Source organism: Pyrus communis, chromosome 8 (genome assembly GCF_963583255.1).
Source record: "Pyrus communis chromosome 8, drPyrComm1.1, whole genome shotgun sequence".
Classification (NCBI taxonomy): Eukaryota; Viridiplantae; Streptophyta; class Magnoliopsida; order Rosales; family Rosaceae; genus Pyrus; species Pyrus communis.
Window position 1 is genome coordinate 18,676,447 of NC_084810.1, and position 24,970 is coordinate 18,701,416.

The 24,970-nt window shown below is 36.9% G+C and overlaps 2 protein-coding genes across 2 annotated transcripts; both read left to right on the forward strand.

Annotated features, from left to right (window-relative positions):
* Positions 1-7,507: 7,507 nt before the first annotated feature.
* Positions 7,508-9,444, forward strand: LOC137741309 (putative pentatricopeptide repeat-containing protein At1g12700, mitochondrial). The gene has a single exon (XM_068481029.1). The coding sequence runs from the start codon at positions 7,559-7,561 to the stop codon at positions 9,398-9,400; it is 1,842 nt and encodes a 613-aa protein (XP_068337130.1). The 5' UTR covers positions 7,508-7,558; the 3' UTR covers positions 9,401-9,444.
* Positions 9,445-16,044: 6,600 nt separating this feature from the next.
* On the forward strand, positions 16,045-16,617 carry LOC137743067 (uncharacterized). The gene has a single exon (XM_068482986.1). It carries the CDS (start codon positions 16,045-16,047, stop codon positions 16,615-16,617), a length of 573 nt encoding a protein of 190 aa, XP_068339087.1.
* Positions 16,618-24,970: the final 8,353 nt, after the last annotated feature.

The window sequence follows — 24,970 nt, forward strand, 5'->3', positions numbered from 1 at the left end:
TACTCATAGCTTATTTTTTATAACTTCACGGGCATCTTTGTCTCCACTTCTGACATCCCAAGGAGAGGATGAGCCATTTTTTTGCATATCTTGTCAATCTTCTTGTTCGTCTAATTGATTTGTATCAGGAGGTCATCATACTTTTCCTGGAGCAGGGTATTTTGGACATAGATAAGGTTCCCCACCTAATTCATCTCTTCGGCATCAGCAAGTATGTCATTCATTTTCTCTTCCAAGCTGGCAAGTCAAGCCCACTCTTCTTGTCTTCTTCTTCGAAGTGTCGTCTTAGGCCTTGCAAAATATAGGATCATCCATTGTGTAGCCACTGCGTATCATCCTTAAACATCTGGGTAACTCTTTTTTTGTCTTAGTCGGCTTGAGTGCTTAGGGCAACCTTCAACCCTTGGGTCTTGCACTCATAGGTCTTTCCTTGGGCCTGCACCATTGGGTGGGCCAATGGTCCTGAATTTCCTCTAAGATACAATTTTTCCGCATTCCAATATTCCAAGAGCTATTATCAGTGATGTAGGTAAGCACTTCTTGAATAAACCTTTTGCTGCACTCATTGCAAAATATGGGATCACCCATCATGTAGCCACTGCATATCATACTTAGATATCTGGGCAAGTTAAAGTCTCCAACAAAGAGATAAAGCGCGTCCTAGAGAAAACAGTCAGCTCCACTCGCAAAGACTGGAGCATGAAATTAAATGATGTTCTACGAGCGTACTGAACAACATATAAAGCTCTAATTGGGATGCCTCCATTACGGCTCGTTTATGGTGAAGAGTGACATCTACCTATAGAACTAGAGCATAAGGCGTACTAGGCTATCGAATAGCTAAAGTTTGCCTATTTTTATGTGGGTGATAAGCTTAAATTGCAACTCAACGAGCTGGACAAACTTTGTAATAAGGTATATGAAAGTAGAAGCTCTACAAGGAGAAAACTAAGGCGTTTCATGATAATCAAATTTAGAAAAGAGTTTAAACCATGGCAAAAAGTTTTGTTGTTTAATTCAAGGTTGAAGTTGTTTCCAGGGAAGTTGTAGTCCCATTGGAACGGGCAATATCGGGTTAGTAATGTTTATCCTCGTGGGGCTGTCAACATTATTAATGAGTAAAGTGGTAACACATTCAATGTGAATGATCACAAGTTGAAACCACACTTAGACCATCGGACTTCTGCTACGTCTACCTATAGACATTACTAAAGTGCTTATTGAGAGGTAGCCCAATTTTCTAACCCTAACTTGAAAAAATCCAAAAAAAAACATTTTGCTTTCGATAATACTAGTTTAAAATTTTGTATTTTTTTACTTTATATTTATTTTATTTTTTGTAAAAATTGTTAGCTGTGAAAATTCTTGTTTGCCTAAAGAGTATTTTTAATTCGAAAAAAGCATTTATTTTGTTGGATAAAATTCTTATTTTTTCAAAGAAAATTATTTTTGCAGAAACTTCTATTGCGAAAAACTAAGTTGATAAAAACATGCTATTGACTTAAAAAACTTTGGCTTTTGCAAGTTGCAATCAAGACATACAAGGCGGCAGACGACCCTATATCTAAAGTCGTGCAAGGAAAATAAAGAAAACTGGATCTTGCATCCAGCAGCAATTCATTCATTCACATTAACCATAGCAATTCTAAGGCTTTCATATTGCAGAAAATTTAAGCAGTTCAAAGCAATCAAATTTCATGCAGGGCTAGAAAAAATTCCCAAAAATCCCTAACCAAATAAAAAAAATGCCAATCCCAAACCGAAAAAGTTTCATACCAAAATTCCCAAAATTTTCTGGATGAAATACCGAACAGATCCCGAAATTTTGGTACGAGATTAGGTATTGTGTACTCAATTTTTCGGTAATCCCATACCGAACCAAAATTAAGCATTATATATATAGCAATATAATTGGTGTGGTCTATGGGTAGCAACCATAGCCATTTTTGTTACTTATTTTAGTTGGGTTGCATGTTAATTTAACTTGGCATGAATGATTGCTATTTCAATTTGTATGAAATATGGGAATACCAAACCATCCCAAAATACCTAAAATATTTCAGGAATCCCGAAAATTAGGAATACCGAAATTTTGGTTTGGGATTGGTCTTCAAATTCCTGTTCCAAAAAATTTCAATTTGGGATTTGGGATTCCATTTTCGATTTGGATCCCATACCGAACCACCCCTATAAAGGACAGTCAAAACAAACAAGCAGATATGGGGTCTAGCCTATCATTGAATTGCTAAGTCTCTAAGGCCATTCCTAATCTTGTTTATCTAGTAGTTAACTCCTATGCAAGTTTCTAAGTATCAAGGTTCTAAAAAACGCTCGGCGCTAGTCCGGCAGCGGGCTGGTGCCTAACGGCTAGGCGGTTAGGCGAGGTCTAGGCGGATTTAGATAAATTTCTTATATATTATATGAATGAAATAAATTTACTATATCAACTGTAAATAATTATTAACTAATATGGTATTTCTAGAAGAACATACATATGTGATTGTTTTATGTACATATATAATATGTTTGCCTAGGGAAAAAAAAAAACTATTATCTAAATAATTTATAATTTATATAACATATATATATATATATACCAAACTTTTAAAAATATAAAAAACCCACATAGTGGGTGGTTTTCATAATTAAAACCATCAGCCGTCCACCTCACCTCTTTCACATCACTCGTCCACCTTGGGTGGTTTTCATAATTAAAACCATCAGCTTTTGACCTTGGATTTGAGATCCCAGTCCTCAACTTGCGCCACCATATATTGAAATGTTTAAGTCTCTCTCTCTCTTCACACTCTCTCTTCCCTCATCTTCACATAGACGAGCTGCAGAAATTTGTCTGGGCTCTACAACTACGTACGAGATTGGAAGTTGTAGATCCATTGCAAAAATTGCAGCAAGTTTGGGATTTGCAGCAAGATTCAAACTGCCTAGACTGCCGCCTAGCCCCCCTCAGGTGCCTAGCGAGCGCCTAGGCGACCGCCTAAGTCCTCCCCGCCTAACTGAATGTTTTGGTCTAAATCGAGTCGGAGCTCCACCGCCCAGCACCTAGGCGGCCGCCTAGGTCGATTTTAGAACACTGATAAGCACAGTCATAGCAAGCAGCAGTTATAAAGTGGGTTTTTAGAAAGCATATCAGGACAATTCTGATGAAGCTTCCATATTTGGACCGACTCACTAATCAATCACTTCATTGTAATGTCTTTTTTGTTCTTGTTTAAAAATTCATGTTCAATACCTAGACATCCAGAAACAACCAATACAATCAAAGGGAGAAGGAAAGAATATAATCGTGAGTGATCAAATATAAAAGGACTCACTTAGCAACAAAATGGTGTTTAGAACTGCAGGGTCCGGAAAGGGATTCATTGTGTGCTTGACTTCATTAGAGAAGACAGTATGCTCTCTCTTCGGATCCTAAAGAATAAGAACGATTAGTGAATTTGCCGAGAGATTTAAAACAGAAAGAATATACAAATGCTTCCAATCAATTTCTAAGCTTTCGTCAAATCAGTGATCCTCTACAAAACTGGAAGGACCATCTGACATGGAGAACCTTCTTGAGTTCCGTTCGACGTGCGACTCTCACCAATCAACTCAGAATCTCCCTCAATGGATTTGGTAGCAATATTCGTAGTACATTATGAAAATAATGTTATAATCAGAGCCCGACTTCAACGACCACTCAAAAGTTAACATTTCCATTTTCTTATAACTCAACTACTCAATTGAAATTCACAATGTAACAGTTCAGTTGAAAAAGTTCCCAATTTTTATTACAAAATTAAAGATTAAAAAAGCCAAGAATTGCAGAAACTACCCACCTTTGTCGGTCACGTCACTCTCCAACTGGGTTATAATCGTCTCTAGCATACATTAAAGAGGCCCTCTCAACATTGAATTGTTTTAGTATACATCAAAAGTTTACATTTAAATTACACATCTGACCAAGAGTCATTAGATTCCGTTAAGTTAAATGATCTAACGACTCTCGTTCAAATGTATAACTTAAATGTGTACTAGAGAAAGCCTCATCTCACCACTGGTTGCTCTCTCAATTACGTGCCCCCTTTTCTTGTGTTTATCAAACGATAAATTTGTTAGATTAGCCACCGACGGAGTTTGACCCCATGTAGTCATGCGATGGGCTCCTAGAATATGGTGCCCTTGAGGCTTTCTATTTGATTGTATCGAAAGACCCAATGATTAGGATTTTCTTATTGGGTTAGGTTATTTTGGAACAACCAGATCATTTATGATGAAGATAATGAATTCAACACTTTTCCATCACTATAGTAACGTGCCCCGTTAAATGTGTATATTAAAGCTTAATGGGTCCACATGATCTCGAGGAAAATGGCAAAAACTAAAGGTTGATGGGCCCGATTTGATATTTGTTCTCCAAGGTTTCACCACCCAACCCACTAATAATAAGGATTTGGATCCCAACAAGATTCTCTTTGTAAGGATCTTAGAAATCCTTACATTCTATCCGTTTATCATACATTGTGCTATCACAAATTATTTTGAATTTTTTTATTTAAAATTATACACAAACATTACCTAATGAAAACTGACAACACAATAGACGAGAAACGGATAAGATCCTTAAGATCCTCACAAAGAAGATCCGGAGAGTATCCTCGTCCTAATGAAGAATATCATCATTTCGTAATCAAATATGGAAAGTATTATTAGCACTCCAAAATTCTCATTCTACACTCCTCAAAAGTGTATTTTTCTTTCTAAATATAGAAAGTTTGGAGTCTAGAATGAGAAATTTGGAGTGCCAATACCAATTCCCTCAAATATCTCCAATTTGCAAAAGTGATTGTCAAGTGGAACGAAACACCCACAAAACACGAATGTATTGTTTTTTTTTTTTTTTCCCCATAAAAAATTCGAAAAACTTACTCAAGTATCCTACCATTTTTTGCATGGATTTTTCTTGCAAATATGCCTTTTAAAAAAAAATAATTATTGTTACTAAGGGAAAAGAAAAGGGTTCGAAATTATTACAACAATTTTAGGGAGGAGAGAGTTTTAAACTCGGGATGCATTGATAGAAACCAACACCCTATCCACTAAAATCTTAGATGACATACAATAAAAGGAAGGACGACTATGTTGGGGATCGAATCTTAATCACGCCCCTTAATTCTTCTTTTATTTACTTAGTCTAATGAATTAAAATTGGTTAATTACACTAATACCTCCTGAGGTTTTTCGTGTTTTCACAAAAACCCCTCACGTTTAAGAAATATCACAAACACCCCCTGAGGTTTTAATTCACTTTCACATAATCCCTTTAAAGACAGATATACACTAGTAATTAATTACTTTAAAAAATATTTATAAATAAAATAAGTCTAGAAAAATGTTAAATTAACTAAAATTACATGAAACACCATTAAATAAAGGGAGTTTTAACGAAAAGCCCACGGTACTGTTCACTTTAACGAAAAACCATATTTTTACACTAAAAAGTCAATCCTGGTACTATTCACTTTACCATTTATTTTGTCCTTATCATTAAAACTCAAAGTTTTCAAGCCATTTTCATTAGTTTTCCTTTAAATAAAACAAAAGAAACCCTATGAAGCCATCTTAAGTCATCACCACAAATGGATCAAGAACATTCCAAAATCCCAACAATGATGCCACACAGACCGGTCGCAGCTTGACACATTTACACGACGGTCAGCTAGATTATCCATTGTTTCTTAGCCATGATTTGATCAGAATCACCCTCGTTAAGTGAAGAAAACCCTCAAACCCAATGCACATACCATTTATATATTAATACACCCTTCAACCCGTTGTTCTTTATCGTGGAAGATTTCCCTCGCCAGCCTCTGCAACTGCTTCTTCAACATCGCCACTTTGGCCATTGTCGTCATATCAAAGTGGAAAATGGCCGTCTTTGCAATTCCGATTGTTTTTTGTTTTGTATTTTGGTGGATTTTTTTTTATTTCTGGGAAATTAAAATGATCAATGAAATCTTTGTTTCCGGTAAATTATAAACAATATTAGGAGAATTTCTCGTTATCGTAGTATATGTTCTTTTTCGTTCTACTTCCATTCTCGCAAAGAGAGTATGAATCAGACCAAAAAATATAAAGAGAATAATTATGGAACTTGAAATTATTGAAGGAAGCCACCAGTAGTCAAATACCAAAACCGTAAACCCAACAGACACGTATCCCAGAATTCAAAGCCAAGAAGAATTCTACAATTTGGCCATTTTTAATGTTTAATGTGATTCTTTTTAATTTGATTTCTTTTTCTATTTATTTATAAAGATTTTTTATTTTAAGTAATTAACTACAAGGGTATATACATCTTTAGAGGGGTTATGTGAAAGTAAATTAAAACCTCAGGGGTATTAGTGATATTTATCAAACGTGAGGGGTTTTTATGAAAACACAAAAAACCTCAGAAAGTGTTAGTGTAATTAACCTGAATCAAAATGAAACATGAGAGTGTAACAACTAAGTGAAATGTATAAACAACTAATGGCATGCCAATATTGAAAGCGAAGCAAGATGAAATTTGAAAACCGAGATCCAATAGGTAACAGAGGAGTAGTCCAACTCTCCTAACTTTTGGATGTGCAAAACTCTCCATATTATGATATTAGATCTTGGTTCTGCGTACATATGAACCTAACGATTGTACGTGTCCAGTGTCACTTTATTTGTGTTTTGAACGTGTTTCACTTAACCAACCAGATTATTCAACTTGAAGTCTTGAAGCGACCGGACATTGCAGAGGCTGGCAGATTGTTGCACTTTCATATGCTGTCGTATATCAGGTAGTTCTCTTACCAAGCCAAGTTCGTCTCCCAGACTCACACATCTTTTCCCCTCTCACTTCCTCAGACCCAGATTCTGCGATAGCAAACTTTATTTACCAAATATAGAGTAGTCATTGAACTGATTCAACCACCCACCCACCAACCCACACCCGCGAGGAAGATGACTGACTTAGCAGAATGGCGAGCTGTGTATACTGGAAAGAAAGATAAGCTCAATCTCATGGAATTATATAAAGGTTGAAAACGGAAGTCGGAAGCGGAAGAGACAGAGGAAATGATAGATAATTAGATATCAGAAATAAAAGAGAAGCATCTCAATCAGAATTCAGAAATGGGAAGAAGGGAGGAACTGAGAAGGTTTTAGTATTAGGGTAATTTAGTCTTTGGAACATAAATTTTGGTTAGTTTTATAACAAGTAGAGTAGGTCATATTAAAATACGTGTTCTCTGAAATGGCTATATTTCTAAATTTCCCTCGAGTCTTTATGTATTTGTTTTACAAGGTGGTGGTGGTAGATAGATTACAATTGTTTGGGTTTTACATTTGGCAAGAGTAGACTCCATCCGAAGCAACATGGGATTTTGATTTGATTATTTCAAGGGAGAGCATTTTCCATCACTCAACAACAAGGGAGAGCATTTTGATTTTGATTTGATTTGATTTGATTTGATTATTCCCGAGTAGAATCTGTTGTGGAGGATTAACGCACTAAATCGCTGACTTAGAGATGCGGGCAACGATTGCTGCTTCTTCTTCTTCTTTGAAGGTTGGTTATGGCAGCAGAAGCAGCACCACCAGACTCAGACTCAGAGGTATGCTGCCTTGTCTTCTTCTTTCTTCTTCTGTTGTCGTTGTTTTCTTCAACAATTATTTGGCTTTGTTTCATTCTCGGTCTTCTAAATCGACCGAATCTAGAAACACCCAACAACACCAGCTTGTTAAAATCACTAATGTTGAGGATGCTCTCAATGTGTTCGACGAAATGCTTCAAAGGCGTCCTCTGCCTTCCGTTGTCCCTTTCAACCAAATCTTGACTCAACTTGCCAAGTTGAAACATTATTCGGCAGTCATCTCCTTGAATAATAAAATGGGTGTTTCGGGAATTCGTCCTGATATTTATACTCTGAGTATTATCATTAACTGCTTTTGCCATTTGCACCGGATGGGGTTTGGTTTGTCAGTCTTGGGAAACTTCTTCAAATTGGGTTTTGAACCAAATGTCACGACCTGCAACACTCTAATCAACGGTTTTCTTCTCCAGAATAGAGAGGCCGAGGCAGCAGCACTTTTCAACAGAATGTTGGACAGTGGTAATTGCAAGCCGGATGTGGTTACTTTCGGTACCCTAGTAAAGGGCCTTTGCGCGAAAGGTAACAACACTGCAGCAATCCAATTGCTTAAGAAGATGGGAGAAGGGGCTTGCAAGCCTAACTTAGTTATTTATAACACGATTATCGACAGTCTTTGCAAAGATACTCTAGTTGTGGATGCACAGAACCTCTTCTCGGAAATGACGAGTAAGGGTGTTGCCCCAAATGTCAGGACCTATACCTCTGTGATTCATGGAGTTTGCAAATTACAGGATTGGAAAGAAGCTACAAGATTGTTGAATGAAATGGTGAGTAAACATATCTTTCCAAATGTGTACACCTTTAATGTCTTGGTTGATACATTTTGTAAAGAGGGAATGGTCCAAGAAGCAAGGAGCGTGATCGAAATGATGATTCAAAGAGGTATCGAACCTAATATGATTACTTACAATTCGTTTATGGATGGGTATTGTTTGCGAGGAGAAATGGACGAGGCGAAAAAGGTTTTTGAAGAGATATTTAGCACAGGATGCATGGTTAATGCTCGTAGTTATAGCATATTGATAAACGGCTATTGTAAGCTTAAAAGGATAGATGATGCCCGGATACTTTTTCTGGAAATGTCTCAAAGGGGAATTGTTCCAAATATGGTTATTTATAACACTCTTATAGATGGGTTTTGCAAGATGGGAAAACTACAAGATGCACATAACTTGTTCTCTCAAATGCATACTTTAGGTCAACTTCCAAATGTTCAAACGTATAATATTTTACTGGATGGCCTTTGTAAAAACCAACAATTTCCCGAGGCAGTTGAATTGTTGGACGAGATGGAGGAAAAGAAGTTGGATTTTAATATTGTAACTTACAATATTCTTATTCAAGGTTTGTGCAGAGCTGAAAAAGTTGAATATGCATGGGATCTCTTTCGGAGTTTGTCATCGAAAGGAGTTCAACCTGATGTCAGGTCATATAATATAATGATTAGTGGATTTTGTAATGGGGGGCTAACATGTAAGGCAGAAAACTTGCTAAGGGAAATGGAAGAGAGAGGTCGTTCTCCAAATGGTTGCACGTACAACACAATTATCCGAGGGTTTTTCAATAACAACAACATATCAAGGGCGGTGAGGCTTATTCAAGAAATGGTGGAGAGGGGTTTTTCTGCAGATGCATCAACCACGGAGTTGATCGTTAATTTATTGTCCAAAGATGAAGTAGATCCTGCTTTGTTGGCATTTATAGAAAGTCCGCAATGAAACTAATTTGCATCTTTGCAGTTTAGACAAGTTTCGGGGCTTCCTTCCCTTGAATGCTGCATTGGAGGGAGTTGTTCCGCTATTGAGTCCAGTTCAAGTAGCCATTCATTCATGTATCGCCTAGTGATGTATGATACGTTTTAGTAATTTAATCTATCAAGTGGCAGAGCAACTTTTATGTTAATCTTTTAAGATGATGAAATATGTTGGAGAAGCAGAGTATCTAGACTGCTATGAAATTTGTAAACGTATTTATGGCTTGGTTTAACTCCTCTTTTATTTTTTTTGGTAATAATTCTGTTAAGCATATGAGTCTGATGGAAGAAGCAATGGAGGAAGTGATAGCTACAGGAGTAGGACTCAATCCATTTTTAAAATTCTGCACTTCCTCCAACACCAGATACAATATAGACATCTGATCAAATAAAAAAATAAAAAACCAAAAAACCAAATAATATTTTATTACAATTACGCAAATGAACACGGGGATTTAAGTGGTTCATCAAATCGGCTACATCTACGAGGGCTTGTTTTCATTTGTATTTCACTATGTAAGATAATCTTACTGAAATGTTGGTTTAATGATGCTATTTGTTGTTGGAAGTCAAACTCCACAGTAACACGGTGGCGATCAGACACCGGAGAGGTGATGGAGACAGACTGTGTTGGTTGCCTAGATCATTTGGGATGTTACAATTACACAAATGAACACGGGGATTTAAGTGGTTCACCAAATCGGCTACATCCACGAGAGCTTGTTTGCGTTTGTATTTCACTATATAATGCCATGAAAAGTGATCTAAAGTGTATACATAACGTAAAAGAAATAGATGATGGGGAGAGAGGAGAAATCTTTCTTGTTGGTGTGTTCTTCCTTCGGTAACTCGGTTCTTGCTCTTCCTTAAAGGGTTGGCTGAACTGTCTGCGTCAGGATATGGAACATCTTTGAAATTGACGTTGAAAGGTTCGTGAACACTACAAGTCGAGGCCCGTAGGCACTCCTACTCTAACTTCCGCAAACTTCCTCTTATAATCTAATTTCATAATTCTACATATATAAAACAAACAAAAAGCACAACTAATCAATCACATTATCAACTAACAAGACCATATTAATCTGCTCTGTTTTGCGCTGAATCATAGTTTGTGTATTGATAATATGTGGTATAAATTAATAAAAATGCTACACAAAAGAGAGAGAGAGAGAGAGAGAGAGAGAGAGAGAGAGAGAGAGAGAGGAAACGTTTACAGAAACGGTTTGAGTAGGAGTTGCAATAGCCATCTGCAAAATATTTAAAAGAAAATGTGATTAATAAGATGCTCTTTCCTTAAGGTGTTTGACATAACATACAAACACGTATCACACTTACGAAAGGAACAAAGTAATGTAAAAGCAGTGTAAAAACACTAGATAAATTTTAATGCAAAAGTGATATAATTGTATATCATGATAAAAATGAACATGAAAGCATGGGCAATGACGACAACAACAGTGGTGAGGACAATAGTGGTAGGGGTGGCAACAACGACGATGGTGGCGGTTTTGGTGGCAATAGTGGTGGTTGTGTTTATGGTGGTGGTGGTGGTTGTGGCGGCAACAATGGTTGTGCCAGTTGTCATTGGTGGTAATGGTGGCGGGTGACACATCCCGATCTCGATGTCCGAGGGACATTGGGATGGTCACGTGCTGGCCAACACCCGAGGGTGACGCAAGCCATTTAATGGATGCATATGCTGAGAACATGTGAAACATGCACATAAATTTCGCTTGTAACTACACAAAGTAATATTCAAATATAAGTCTTACAAAATACAATAGTAATATTCAATTGCCAACAATGAATATAATGATAATGCATGACATGTTCAGAGCATACAACTTATCCAGAGTACAAGCGAAAGGTAAAATAAAGAGGTGCTATTACAATAGATGTCAAAGCAGAGAGGATGATATGAAATCACTGGTAGGAGAATGCCTCGTAGCTCGGATCGTACGCTTCGTTCCTATGTCCTGAGGGGGCACAAAACAAACATGTGTGGACCAAGTTGATATATATATATATATATATATATATATACACACACACATATATATAATACTGAAACAGTTATTCAACATACTAACCCCCAAAGTTTTATGAAAACTCATAGCATAATATGTAATAGGTTCTTCGAAAACCCTAGGATGCCATAAAACGTTTCATGAAACATATATCGTATAATGTGCTAAATAATGGTATCAGTATCTCACGGCCAAAGCCACAAACCTACGACTGGTCGAAGCCAATATAAGTATCTCGCCCGTAGGCAGAACAGTGACCACTAGATATGCACAAAAACATTGAATATAATCTTTCCAACATAGGTACATATATCTCAAAAATATCTTCATAGCATATAGTTATCCATCATATATACTACAAAGAACATAAGTTCGATAAAGTATGGTATTCCAAAATATTCTTAGTAAAGCATGATAATAATAAAGTGTAAATATAATTTACTCATAAAACGTAACCATTAAATCATGTTTTTCATGTATGCATTTCTACTATTAAAACATGCATTTTAGAAGGGGTTCACTCACAGATACTCCGTCGTCAAAGAGCCGTGCGAAATAGGAATGATAGAATCGCCGCTAATAAATGCAACCTAAGCACATAAAGGGTCCAATTAATAATACTATATTCAAACGATTGAATTTCAGAAAAAGGACGTCATAAACGGATTCAGGACATCGAAATTAGCCTAGAAGGGGTCTCGACTGAAACTTGAAAAAGTCAACAGTAACGGTCAACGGTCAGCGTTGTTAAAAGTCAATGGTTAACGGGTCCGGATCAGTGGGTCGAGTCACAGGTCAGATTAACCAGGTCAACCAGGTCGAGTTAACTGGGTTGGGTTGAGGGCTAGTGGGTCACTTCCATAGCCCAAAAGCCTGGGTCACTTGGGTTTAATGGGCCTAGAACCTGAAAGCCCGGCTGAAAGGATTTGATTGGGTTGGCTTAGTGGGCTGAAGCCCTTAGTTCTAAACGACCCTAAGGCGCAGGTCCAAAGGTTTAAAAGGTTTATTAAATGAGTTTGGGCTTTGGGGGTATTGGGTAGGGTTTAGGGCTTAATGGGCCTGGGTTTGATGGGTTAAGGGTTTTGGGTTTCCGAGTGTGGGTCAACTGACCCGTTTTCGTCAAGAACAAAGGTCGGAGCCTCCCGAGCTTCGGTCGATGCCAATTGGCCACATTAACCTACGATCTAGCATCTAAAATAAAGATAGAGACAAGAGGGAGCGTTTGGTACCTTCGATTCGCCGCGAAATGGTCGGAGCTGGCCGAACTTGGGTTCACCGGGGGTTCTTTGTGTTCCACAGAGGTGAGGAGAGAGAGAGTGTGTGCTACCATGGTGGTGAGTGTGGTGGTGTCACGTCGACGGATTTCCTTGGGTGTGGGGGTGTCTGGGTGTGTAGGTGTCGATTGGGAAAGGGAGAGAGTGAGCTACAAGAGAGATTCTCAAACAAATGTAAACAACCAAATCCTTTTAGATAGTAAACAATATTAACGTCGTTCTTAATTTATCAATACAAATAAGTTATAATTGTTGACGGCGATGTTTTATGTCATGAAAACATCATATAATAGGCTCATTATCAATAAAAACAAAGATATAGCTCTCAATATCAACAACTATACTATTACGCAATCATTAATCTACCATTTCAATGAAAGTGTAAAAATTCTCCAACATTCACTAGTGAGGGGAATTACTTAATATATCCCAACTTAATGACTAACTTTTTAATGATTGGAAATGAAGAACAAGCAAAAAATAAACCAATTGAGGAAGAAAATTGGAAGAATTGGAAATGTTTGGCCCTTTTAGCATGAACATGACCTCTTAACACTGATTTTTTTTATATCATACGTCAAAAGTGTAAAAGTGGATAATCACATTTTGAGAAGTTTAGTACTGAATTATCGTGCTTTAATGCACAAAAGTTGATTTTGTGAAATTCGTCATAACTACCGTGAAAGGAATTTCATTGTTGATAATTTGGTTTGTTTGGGTTCAAATTTTTTTTTAGCAAGCTCTACCTTCTTGTCTTGGCTTACTAGTTGCATATATAGTTAAGGTCTCGTGGCCTCGTGATATTCTTGTATAATATTTCCTTATCCTTCAGGATTATGCCCTATTGTCAACAAAAAAAAAAAAGGTGCATTTGTGTGTGTATGATGAATCGATTTTATATTATATATTTTACCCTATTTTTTGTATATTTTGGTGAAATTTTTATACTTTGATTTATTATTCCGATGTATGACTTGTGACTTCCTCTTGAGAAAAAGTGATCAAATAGACAAATTTAGGAGTAATTGGTAAAACTACATAAAATTGTTTAGGTGACGGCTGAACCTAAGTGTCTCGTTACTCATATTTTATCAAACTAGTGTGTTGTTACAATTTGTTTTCCAAATTTTTTAGGAAAATACCCCAAAATAGGACAATTTCTTAATCTTGGGACATAAATAGGATAAACCGGCCATGCACAAGCTATGCACACCATGCACAAAACCGAAATTACTAAAATACCCACATATAAATGGGTTATTCCTCACTATCTCCCCCATTTTCTGATTTCTCTCTTTCTCTACTCTCTCACCCTTCCTTTCTCTCTCTCTCTCTCTCTCTCTCTCTCTCCTCTCACCTTCTCTCTCTCTCTCTACTCTCTACTCTCTCCCTTCCTCAGATCTCTGAGCTTCGATTTTGAAGAGATGAAAGTCCAAAGAGAGGCGAGAAGAGTGAGCTGGGCTTTGGGTTCACCTCATACCTCTAATTTCGAACAAAGGGATGCGAGAGAGAGGTAAGAAGAGTGAGCTGGGTTTTGTACCATATTTTCTATTTTGGCTGGAAAGTTCCATTTTTTCAAGCAACTGAAGCTTCAACAGGTATAGCAAGGTAGGGTATTTTGTTCCAAGTTCCGTCATCAATGATTTATGGAATAAATGGGTTGTTTGTAACATGAATTAATACTTAGAAGTTAAATTAGGGTTTGTGTTTCATGTTCGGGCATATGGGTTGTGGAATAAATTTCAAGTTTTGACGTGCTACAAGATTAGGATGGAACAATTTCTGGTTCAAGTGTCAAATTGTAGAAATTTGTGAAATATTTTTTTGTAATGTGCATGTGGTGTGCATGGCTACATCTTAATATGAGAAGCGGGAATGCTCACTAGTTAATTATGATTCACGTATGTTGTGCCTCAAAATTTAGCAAGTATGACCACAACCTAGTTGGCCTCGGCTAAAAACAAAATTAAGAAAAAACTTAAAGGACGTTAAGGATCATGCGTGTCTGTGAAATAACGACAACGAGTATCATGTTTTCCACGTGCACGGTTAAGCGGTGGTTGATATACGTAACGAGACTTTTCAAACTGTCATTGTAATCTTATATACATAACAATTATGTTTTCATTGTAGGGGAAACTTGAAATAGGTCCAATTTTATAGCCCAACATTAGGATTAATCCAATTTTTAGTTAGTTTTGACTTAGCTCCAATGACTAGGATTCCATGTCAGCAATTTTTCTGATTAGGTTGATTTTTTTGCATTGTTATTACTATTTTACCCTCCTGTAGATTTTGCACGTTCTCCATATATTTCCCACGTTTTAAATTTTTATCAGAGTTCAAATTCATTGTTCAGTGGTCTTTCATCACAATTTTTGAATTTGAATTTCTTATCAATCTATTTTTAAGGAAGGCTTAATCACTTTTAACTTTCTAGTAACTTTCTATACAAATTACATGTGTTTATACGTGCAGATTTCTTCAGAAGACCTATTCTCTAGGTACAATTTTTATGATCGTGTTTTTCCTTCGTGGTTTGTCGATACTCAACCTTCTCCATCTATCAAAGGACTAAAACACAGCAGATTGAATGCCAATTAACTTTCAAGTCAGGTATATTATAATTGTTTTCCACTTTATTGTTGTTTGCTGTGCGAATTCAAACATGAAGACTTTATCCTAATCCTCCTAATCCCTTTCTATCATCTCTCATTGATATGCTTCCTTCTCTTTTTATTAAAAAATAAAAATAAAAAAAAATAAAATAAAATAAAAAAACCAATGCATAGAAGGTGTTTGATGTTATGCCTCTTTGAAAAGTGTACTCTTTAATTTCCGGTAGAAATTTATTGTTCTCTTATTGTCACTATCATAGCAAAAGGAAGAAATTCATTGTGATTGGAGTTGTTTCAGCATTATTCCTCATTTTCTTGATTTTGGGCATTCTTTGGTGGAAAGGTTGTTTACTTGAAGCTGTTTCCACCGTTTTTCCAGAAGCACCACATGCATTTTGCATATTTCATTTGAAATTGAATATACAAAGTAAATATCCAAAGCAGATGGGTTCTAGTTATGGTGAAGTCGTTGCTAACCTGTTCCAAAAATGTTGTTACGCTCCATCCCAACTTGTGTTCGATTAGGAAATGAAAACTCTCATCAAGGATGGTGGTACAATAATTCAGAAATTTTTGCATAACACACCTAAAGAAAACTGGTCCAATGCATACTTCAGGGGGAAAAAATACGGTGAGATGTGCTCTAATATTGTAGAATCCTTCAATTCTTGGATTTTGGATGAACGCAAGATGCCAAATTACCAAATGATTGATAACATACGTGTGAAGTTGATGGAGATGAGTTCTGATAGGCAACGTGAAGCCGAAAGATGGACCTCACCAATATGCCCAACAATGGATGACGAAATGATGAAAATGGTTGAAGTTGGAAGACATTGGAATGTGTGTCGTTCAAGTGAACATGTTTTTGAAGTCAGAGATGAGTATTCTGTCATGGTGGACTTACAAAGTCATACTTGTTCTTGTTATCAATGGCAAATTAAAGGGTTCCCTTGTGCACATGCTTTGGCAGCTATTTTGAAAGATGGAGGTAACCCATATGATTATGTCGAAGATTATTTCACAACAGATTTCTATAAGTCTTCTTATTCATATCCCATTATTCTTGTACCTGATATTGAAAAGGATGAACAATCTATGAGTCAGGAGTTTGTGATAGAACCCCCATTGACAAAGAGGCCCCCAGGTAGACCAAAAGTTAAAAGACTAAAATCTATTGGGGAAGAAACATGCCCCAACAAGTGCAGTAGGTCTAGTGATGCTACACGCCACAATCGGAAAACTTGCAACGCCTCTATTTGACATACATCTCCATTGCCATTTGGAATTTTTTTTTTTTTTTCAAATATATGAACACATGTTTTTTTTTATTTTTTTTATTTTTTATCAATGTAATAAAATGATGCCTTCGACTTTTTAGTTTACTCATATTCTTCTTTTTTCCATTATCTACTTACATGTCATATGACTTATGCAATCTGTGAAGACTATATATTTATTATGCAATCATTACTAAACCTTCCAAATCAAACCTATATATAACAAGCAGCCATAAGATGTTAAATTTTATCCTACCTATCAATTTGGCTTACGATATAAACTACCTATCCTTGTAGAATATGATTTTTACATTCACCATTAGTTGTACAGGTATATTACTTTTTGGGACGGTTTTAAACTACCTAACATGGAGGAAAATTACCGACAACCATTTTTTAATAGATTATGTTTGCAAAAATTTGTCTAAAGCAGAAGTTATTTAACTATTTGATTGTTATTGTGAACATTTCATTGTGTTTTTAGCAACACTATGCTTGTCTAGTTTTACTGTCACAATTTTTTTCAATTAAACAATAATGTCAAATTTACTCTAGTATTGCTATTATGGAAAGACATTATTGTGAAAATATTGATAAAATAAAAATCTTAAGGTATATTAGTTTGGGGAAGCAAAAATTCCAACATGTAGCAAAAAATCCCACTTATATTGTATTTAAACAACCTAACATGTAGGAAAATTACCGACAACCATTTTTTTATCAACAATTTGAAAGTACTTGTTCTACAGGTATACCATATGACCATGTATGAAACTGAAATCTTCCGAGAAGTTACAGTACCTATTCTACAAGTATACCTATCCTTGTAGAATATGACTTTTACATTCACCATTAGTTGTACAGATATATTACTGTTTGGGACGGTTTTAAACTACCTAAGATGTAGGAAAATTACCGACATCCATTTTTTATCAACAATTTGAAAGTACCTATCCTTATACAATTAGAAAGTATATTTACGAACTATGTCCAGATAATGACAAAATAACATTATCTGAGATTACAAACAAATCTTATTGTGCAATCAATAAAGGGAAACATGAAGAATATCCCCTTTCAATTGAAATTGAAATTAAAAAATAGATACGACAAAGCATATCTCAGTTCACATAACACCCAAACTTACAATACCAGTTCTCCAGGTATACTGGGAAGCCAGAATCAGATCTTCGCTTATTCTGTTTTCATCATATACTGGGAGAAAATTTATAGCTTTCATAGCTTCATACGGATATAGGATTCAAAACAAGGTTTCCGTTGGACACGGACGCAAACAAATTTGAAAGATGGGAGGATAAGGTTTTTGAATAAACAAAGAGATTAATCTGCAAGAGACCTAATAAAGGCGTCTAATGGCAATTGTTGTAATTTTGTTGGTAAATTATGTGCATTTTAATTGCTGACATGGATGATTGTTGTACTTACTAGCCCCCACTTATGCTTATGTAATATAAGTGGATTCCATTGAAAACAGGTTTATAAAATTGGACCCATATCAAAAGACCCCTTAATTGTATCCATTATACCAATATGTTGCTGTTAAAGTTTCTCTTGTTCTGTGTATATCATGTGCATATACTGTACATATTATGTTCTTGTGGTGTGCATCTAGTGTCTTATGTGTAGATGGTGTTTACTTTGATACTATTTGCATTAATGTAGCTTACTACTTTTTCCTTTGATTCAGAAGCAGCCCTGCAAATACGAAAAAAGCGAACGAGTTCGTGAAACAATTTCGTTTGATTCACTTAGGTTCTTTCGTGCCCATTCAAACTGCAATTTTTCAAATCCTTGAAATATTTGAACCCAATCAAATTTGATACCAAATTCAAATTAATGAATCTTCGATTCTTCATATAAAGTTTAGGATCATTTTTTCTGATTTCGAAGAGAGAGCTGTGAGCTATGGGCTTTTGGATTGAGTTTAGATCTGTGAGCATAACTTATGCATGTGCATGTCCTGTGCATGTCATGTACATACAGTGTATGAGCGAGCTTGATATGAAGAGAGCGAACGAGTACGTGAAGTAGTTTCGTCCAATCATTCTCTCTTCCTTCTTTCCACTCTGATTTTTCCCTTTTCCCTAAAATTTATCTCTTCTCCAAAAGGCAACTGGCCTTTAATACATTTTTTCATTTAATTGCAGCAAAAGCCAAACCTTATTTTAGTGCTTGTGAATTTGGATCGAGAGAGGGAGCAAAGGGAGGGAAATGACAGAAGAAATGAAAACCCACATATAAACCAGAGAAATGGTAAAAAATAAAAAATAAAAAATGAAGAATTTGGGTCCCCTCTAAGAAACACCAAACCAATCACTTCAACTCTAAAAATTCATCAATCAAAAACCAAAATTAAGCAAACCCAGTTCAGAAAACCTACGAATGAAAAGGTAAAAATCGAAGAAGATGAGTGGGTTAGAGAGAGAGCTCTAGTGTATATTAAAAATGTAGAGAGAAGAGAGATAGAGAAAGAGAGAAAGAGAGAGAGAGCGCTTGGATGAAGAAGATGAGTGGGTTAGGGTTCTTTGAACTAGAATAGGGGGAGAGAGATTTTCTCTCTCTCTTCTCTATTTCTCTCTCTACAAAATGAGAAATGAGAGCTGGAATTTATAGATAACCCATTTATATGGAAGGACAATTTGGTCATTTTAAGGTGTAGAAAAAATATTATTTTTGTCCGATATGGCATATGAATGCCGTGTGCATATTTAAAATGTCCTATTTCTATCCCAAGATTAAGAAATTGTCCTATTTCTAGGTATTTCCCAAATTTTTATGTGACTATCGATTTCTTCTTAATTGTTTTCATTAAAACGTTTTTCTTATTTTAAATTGTGAATTCAATCTTTTCTAAACCTTGTTTCAAATAGTTAATTAATATTTGGTTTGTAAACTAAATTATTTCAAATAATTACTTTGGAGAACGACCTTGCATAAACATTTTTCCTACAACTACTTTGTACCCTTGAAAGCATTTGTAAGTATTTTGTGTGATTTTAACTCCTTTTGCGCATGTGGTAAAAATCATATCAAGAAGCCGACGACATTGCCAGAGATTGTTCTTAAATAATTTGTGTTTTACCATATTCTTGGTTAATTATTTTTGTAAATAGCTTTTAATTAAATCATTTTTTTTTATCACAACGAGCAAAATTTGAAAGCCCAATCGGATAAATGATCTCTGTGGTCATAAGGTATTCGGAAGATAGTCCCTGTGCTAAAAAAACTCGGATTTAAACCCTTGTGGTGTACTCCGTTAGCAAATTTAGTCCAAAAGTTATTTTTCCGTTAACTATCTGTTAATACATAGGTAAAATTGTACTTTGACATGTGCATCTTCTTCTTCTTGCATCTCCCCTACGCAACCCCCAAACTCACTTCGCGCATCTCTAAGGGAGAAGGCAAAAATTTCACCCTTCTAGCTAACATTATCACTACTTGATAGCAGTTGCATACAAAGTTTTTGAACAAATACCATCCTACATCCAAGACCTTGAATTACAAGAGAGATTTTTGTCATTCTCATAGCGGCCAAACAAGGAGTTTCACGAGGCATGAGAGAGGTACACTGAGATGTAAATGAAATGTCCACATGCTGGCATTGACACAGACACATAGATGAGCATCTTTTTAGTGGGCTAATCCTACATCTAAGAGCCATGTTAATGCATCAACCAGAGGATCTTTGTTTTCTAAGTCCGGGTGGCGTTTGAAGTATTTGACAAGATGACCAGGGAATCTCAACAATGGACAATGGAGAATTTGTTGAATTATTTGCATTGGAAAAGTTTTGTTCATACTTGGTCGGGTCAAAAGTAATTGTTTACAGTAATCATGTTACCTTGAATTATTTGTTGTCTAAAAAGGATGCAAAACCAAGGTTAATTTATTGGTTCTTCTACTTCAAGATTTCAATTTGGAGATTAATGATAAGAGTGGTAGTCAGAAAATCGTGATTAATTCTTCCAATGGTTGAAGGGATTCACTTCCATTAATTAGTGAAAGCTTTCTAGATGAATAGCTCTTTGCTGCCCATAGCAGTGCACCTTGGTTTGATGACATTGTGAATTATTTGGCAAGGGGAGTTGTAAATCCATACTTAACGTTTCAGCAAGGAAATTTTTTTTGGCGAATGCAAAGCATTATTTCTGGGATAAGCCATATGTTAACACTCAAATTATAAGGTTAACAAACTTAATTAAATCCCTTGTAATGGGCTTATGATATGGACTGAAATGAAATGGACTCAAAGATATAAGTGGTTCATTCCTCAAAACTAGGCTAAATCCCTCATAATTTATTAATTTTAAGAAAATAACGCTCGGCTCTTACAATCTTCTTTTCTCTCCTATTCGTCTGACCCTTATATTGAAGGTCTTCATCTCTGTATATAGGCCTTTCAATCTTGGAGTCTCTCAAAGTGTCATTTAATGTGCCAACAACTTGTACTAACTCACTCACACCATTCCACCTATTCAGCCAGGCTCTTGTCAATGACAATTTTGTAGTCCGGTTAGTGAGTTAACCGTCCCACTTGGACCTTGGTTAATTCGCCCCATCATAGGCTTCTATTGCTGAGTGCGAGCCGCCACATAGTCCAAGTTTTCCTTAACCTGCCACTGTGTCCTTTTCATCCCAGGTAATGCCTCTGGGCAACCTTTCCGCTCGAACGAGCGGTCAAGCCATTCAACAAGTATTGGGATCTGGTGCAAGCAACCGTCCAAACATTCGTACGAATCCCTCGGTCGACACCTTGGTCTTCACTTTTACTGTTGATGCGTAGCACACTGTTGTTGGCGCCTAATTGCCTCTGATCATTCCTTCCCCTTTAGGAATCGGGAACTTCATCATTGACATCCTTTGATTAATCATCACCTCCATCTCGATAAGAAACAGTTGTCCAAAGTTAACATTGTAAGTTGAAGGGTAGTACAGAATTGTGAACCTGGTTGTTAAGCTAGCCCTTCTAGGATGACCCTCGATTGATAACGTAAGGTCCGTTTCTTCGACTGGGTGTACTAGAATGTCCCTGAACAATATAAAGGGTTCTATGTTTTTGCACAAGAGATCCATGTTGACCTCTAGCTGATCGAATGTCGAAAGAATATGACATTTACAAAGTTACTAGTGTCAACAAAGACTCGCGTAATTTCACAATTGGCTATCTTTGTTGAGATGAGCAGGGGGTCATCATGGGGTTGCAGAACTCTGAATCCATCATCTTCATTAAACATGACAAGCTATTTTGACAATCTTTTCAGCTTCAAGGGTTGGCTTACCTCTCCGACTAAGTAGAAATTCGAAGCTGCTTAGCACGACACCCGAGCATAAGTCTTCTTATCTTGGTTAGAATTCCCTACTAGTGAAGATCATTTGGACAAAGTTTAGATCACCTTCCTTCTTACAAGATCATAATTTGCAGTGGCACCCCACAAGGGAACGCTTGGGCTGGGCCAAGGAACTATGGCTAAGTATTCTGTAAGTTGCCATCGAACGAGCGCTTAAGATCTATGCAATTGTCAACAACGTGGTCGTGGTCTCTCTGATATCGACAATACTTTTGGTATTATATCTCCGACTACAAAAATCATTTTCACCCTTCGAATAGTAAAAGCTAACGTTCCATAAAAGGGAACATCTCCCTCTAAGATGTATTCATGAGGGTATATGACTTGTACCTGTCATATCACTCCGAGTGACTCTATGTGTTGCGCTGGTAATTCTCATACTTTTTTCGTTTTTGGTAGGCAGTCATACACAACTTCCTGATTGGCTTTAGGCGACATGCTTGTCCTTAGCTGACATGCGCGAGCTATTAATCCTTGTTGTTGTGGCAATTATCTATATCCTTGTTTTGTTAATCTTTGTCTTGTTAAGTTACTCAGCTTACGAGTAATTGGTTGACTCATGGAGCAAATTGTTGAAAGTCTCGAGGGTATTCAGAGTCAGATAGAAGTAGAAATTGCCGCCAGCAAATCCCTCATGAGGGCATTATTTCGTCGCCTCATCACATCCTTTGTATCTGGTGTACTCTTTGAATCTGGATATATAATCTCTCAGTGTTTCATTCAGACTCTGTTTCACGCAGACAAGACTAGTCGATGTGTACTGCCTCTTAAAGATAATCACACAGGTGTCCAGTAAAACCTACCTCAATCCCAAGAAAGAGGTATGGACACTGGGGCTATTTGCTTGAACCAATCCCAAGCAGCTCTATTGAGGATAATCAGAAATAGCTTACATTTGGTGGAATGGTTGTATTCTCAACCCTTGACAGCGTATATATAAACCCATAGAGGTGGTTATACAAATCAGTATGCCCTTCGTAGCTTTCCATCTTGAGCGCTTCAGTGTCCCTGCTTGTCGGCTTGTTGAGTAGCTCCTTGGAGAATGGCAATAACATCTCCTCTTCGCAATAATCAGGGTTCTTTAGTTTGGACGATTGCTTAATGTCTCCAAGCTGATACCACAGGTTTTTTTTATTTCCTAACCCATAACTTCTCTCAGGGTGCTTCTCAAGTGATGGAGACGGACCAGAGTTCCCATTGAGCCTCCCAGTGCTTGCTCGACAGTTGTCGCCCCTTCGTCCCGAGCGTCATACTTTACTCAGAGTTTTTTGTTAATGACTTCACGAGCATCTTCATCTTCGCTCCTGACATCTTAAGGATAGGACGAGCGCTTTACTTGGATGTTCTGTCAATTTTCTTGTTCGTCTAGTTGATTTGTATCAGTAGGTCGTCATACTTTTCCTGGAACAGGGTATTTTAGACATGGAGAAGGTTCCCTACCTCATTCATCTCTCCGACATCAGCAAGTATATCATTCATTTTCTCTTCCAAGCTAGCGAGTTAAGCCCTCTCTTCTCGTATTCTTCTTCGAAATGTCGTCCTGGGCCTTGCAAAATATAGGATCATCCATCGTGTAGTCACTGTGTATCATTTTTAGACATCTGGGTAACTTTTTTTTTTTGTCTCAGTCGGCTCGAGTGCTTGGGGCAACCTTCTATGAACCCTTGGGCCTTGCACTCCTAGGTCTTTCCTTGAGCTTGCGTCGTTAAATGGGCCAGTGGTCTTGAATTTCCTTTAAGGTACAATTTTTCCGCATTTCAATATTCCAAGAGCTATTATCAGTGATGTAGGTAAGCACTTCTTGAATAAATCTTTTGATGCATTCCTTGCAAAATATAGGATCACCCATCATGTAGCCATTGCATATCATACATATACGTCTGGTCAAGTTGAAATCTCCAACAGAGAGATAAAACGCATCCTAGAGAAAATAGTCAGCTCCACTCGCAAGGACTGGAGCTTGAAATTAAACGATGCTCTACAAACGTACAAAACAACATATAAAACTCTGATTGGGATGTCTCTCGTACGACTCGTCTATGGTAAAGAGTGTCATCTACCTATAGAGCTAGAGCATAAGGTGTACTGGGCTATCGAACAGCTAAATTTAGCCTATTTTTATATGGGTGATAAGTGTAAATTGCAATTCAACGAGCTAGACGAACTTTGTACTGAGGTATATGAAAGTGAGAAGCTCTACAAGGAGAAAACTAAGACGTTTCATGACAATCAAATTCAAAAAAGAGTTGAAACCAGGGCATTAAGTTTCATTGTTTAATTCAAGGTTGAAGTTGTTTCCAGGGAAGTTGAAGTCCCATTGGAACAAGCAATACCGCGTTACTAACGTTTATCCTCATGGGGTTGTCTACATTATTAATGAGTAAAGTGGTAACACATTCAATGTGAATGATCACAGGCTAAAACCACACTTAGACCATCGGACTTCTGCTACGTACCGGACTTCTGCTACGTCTAGCTATAGACGTTACTAAAGTGCTTATTAAGAGGCATCCCAAAAAATCCAAAAAAAAAAAAAAAAAAAAAAAAAAAAAAAAAAAAAACAGTTTGCTTTCGATAATACTAGTTTAAAATTTTGTATTTTTAACTTTATATTTGTTGACCCTAAAAATTACAAAGCCTACGCGGCGCGTAGGTCGAATAACTAATAAGCTAACTAAGTCCTTTGGTGGAATGCGGGGTGTGCCAACTCGTCGGCCGAGGAGTAAAATTCGTGGTTGTCGCATTGAGCGCGTTGCTGACTTCTTAATCTTGTGACTGCGACCGAGGAAGGAACACTCTCGGTCTTTGGGTTCTAAAGCCTGAAGACGAGGCTGCTAGTTCTGCGAAGCTCACAAATCGTCGGTGCCTGATTCGGTCACTGTGATTATATTCGTAAGAGTATAAGCACGTCGAATCGACACTAGACTATACGGACACAAATACTCAAAGGTGATGTATGTCTTGATG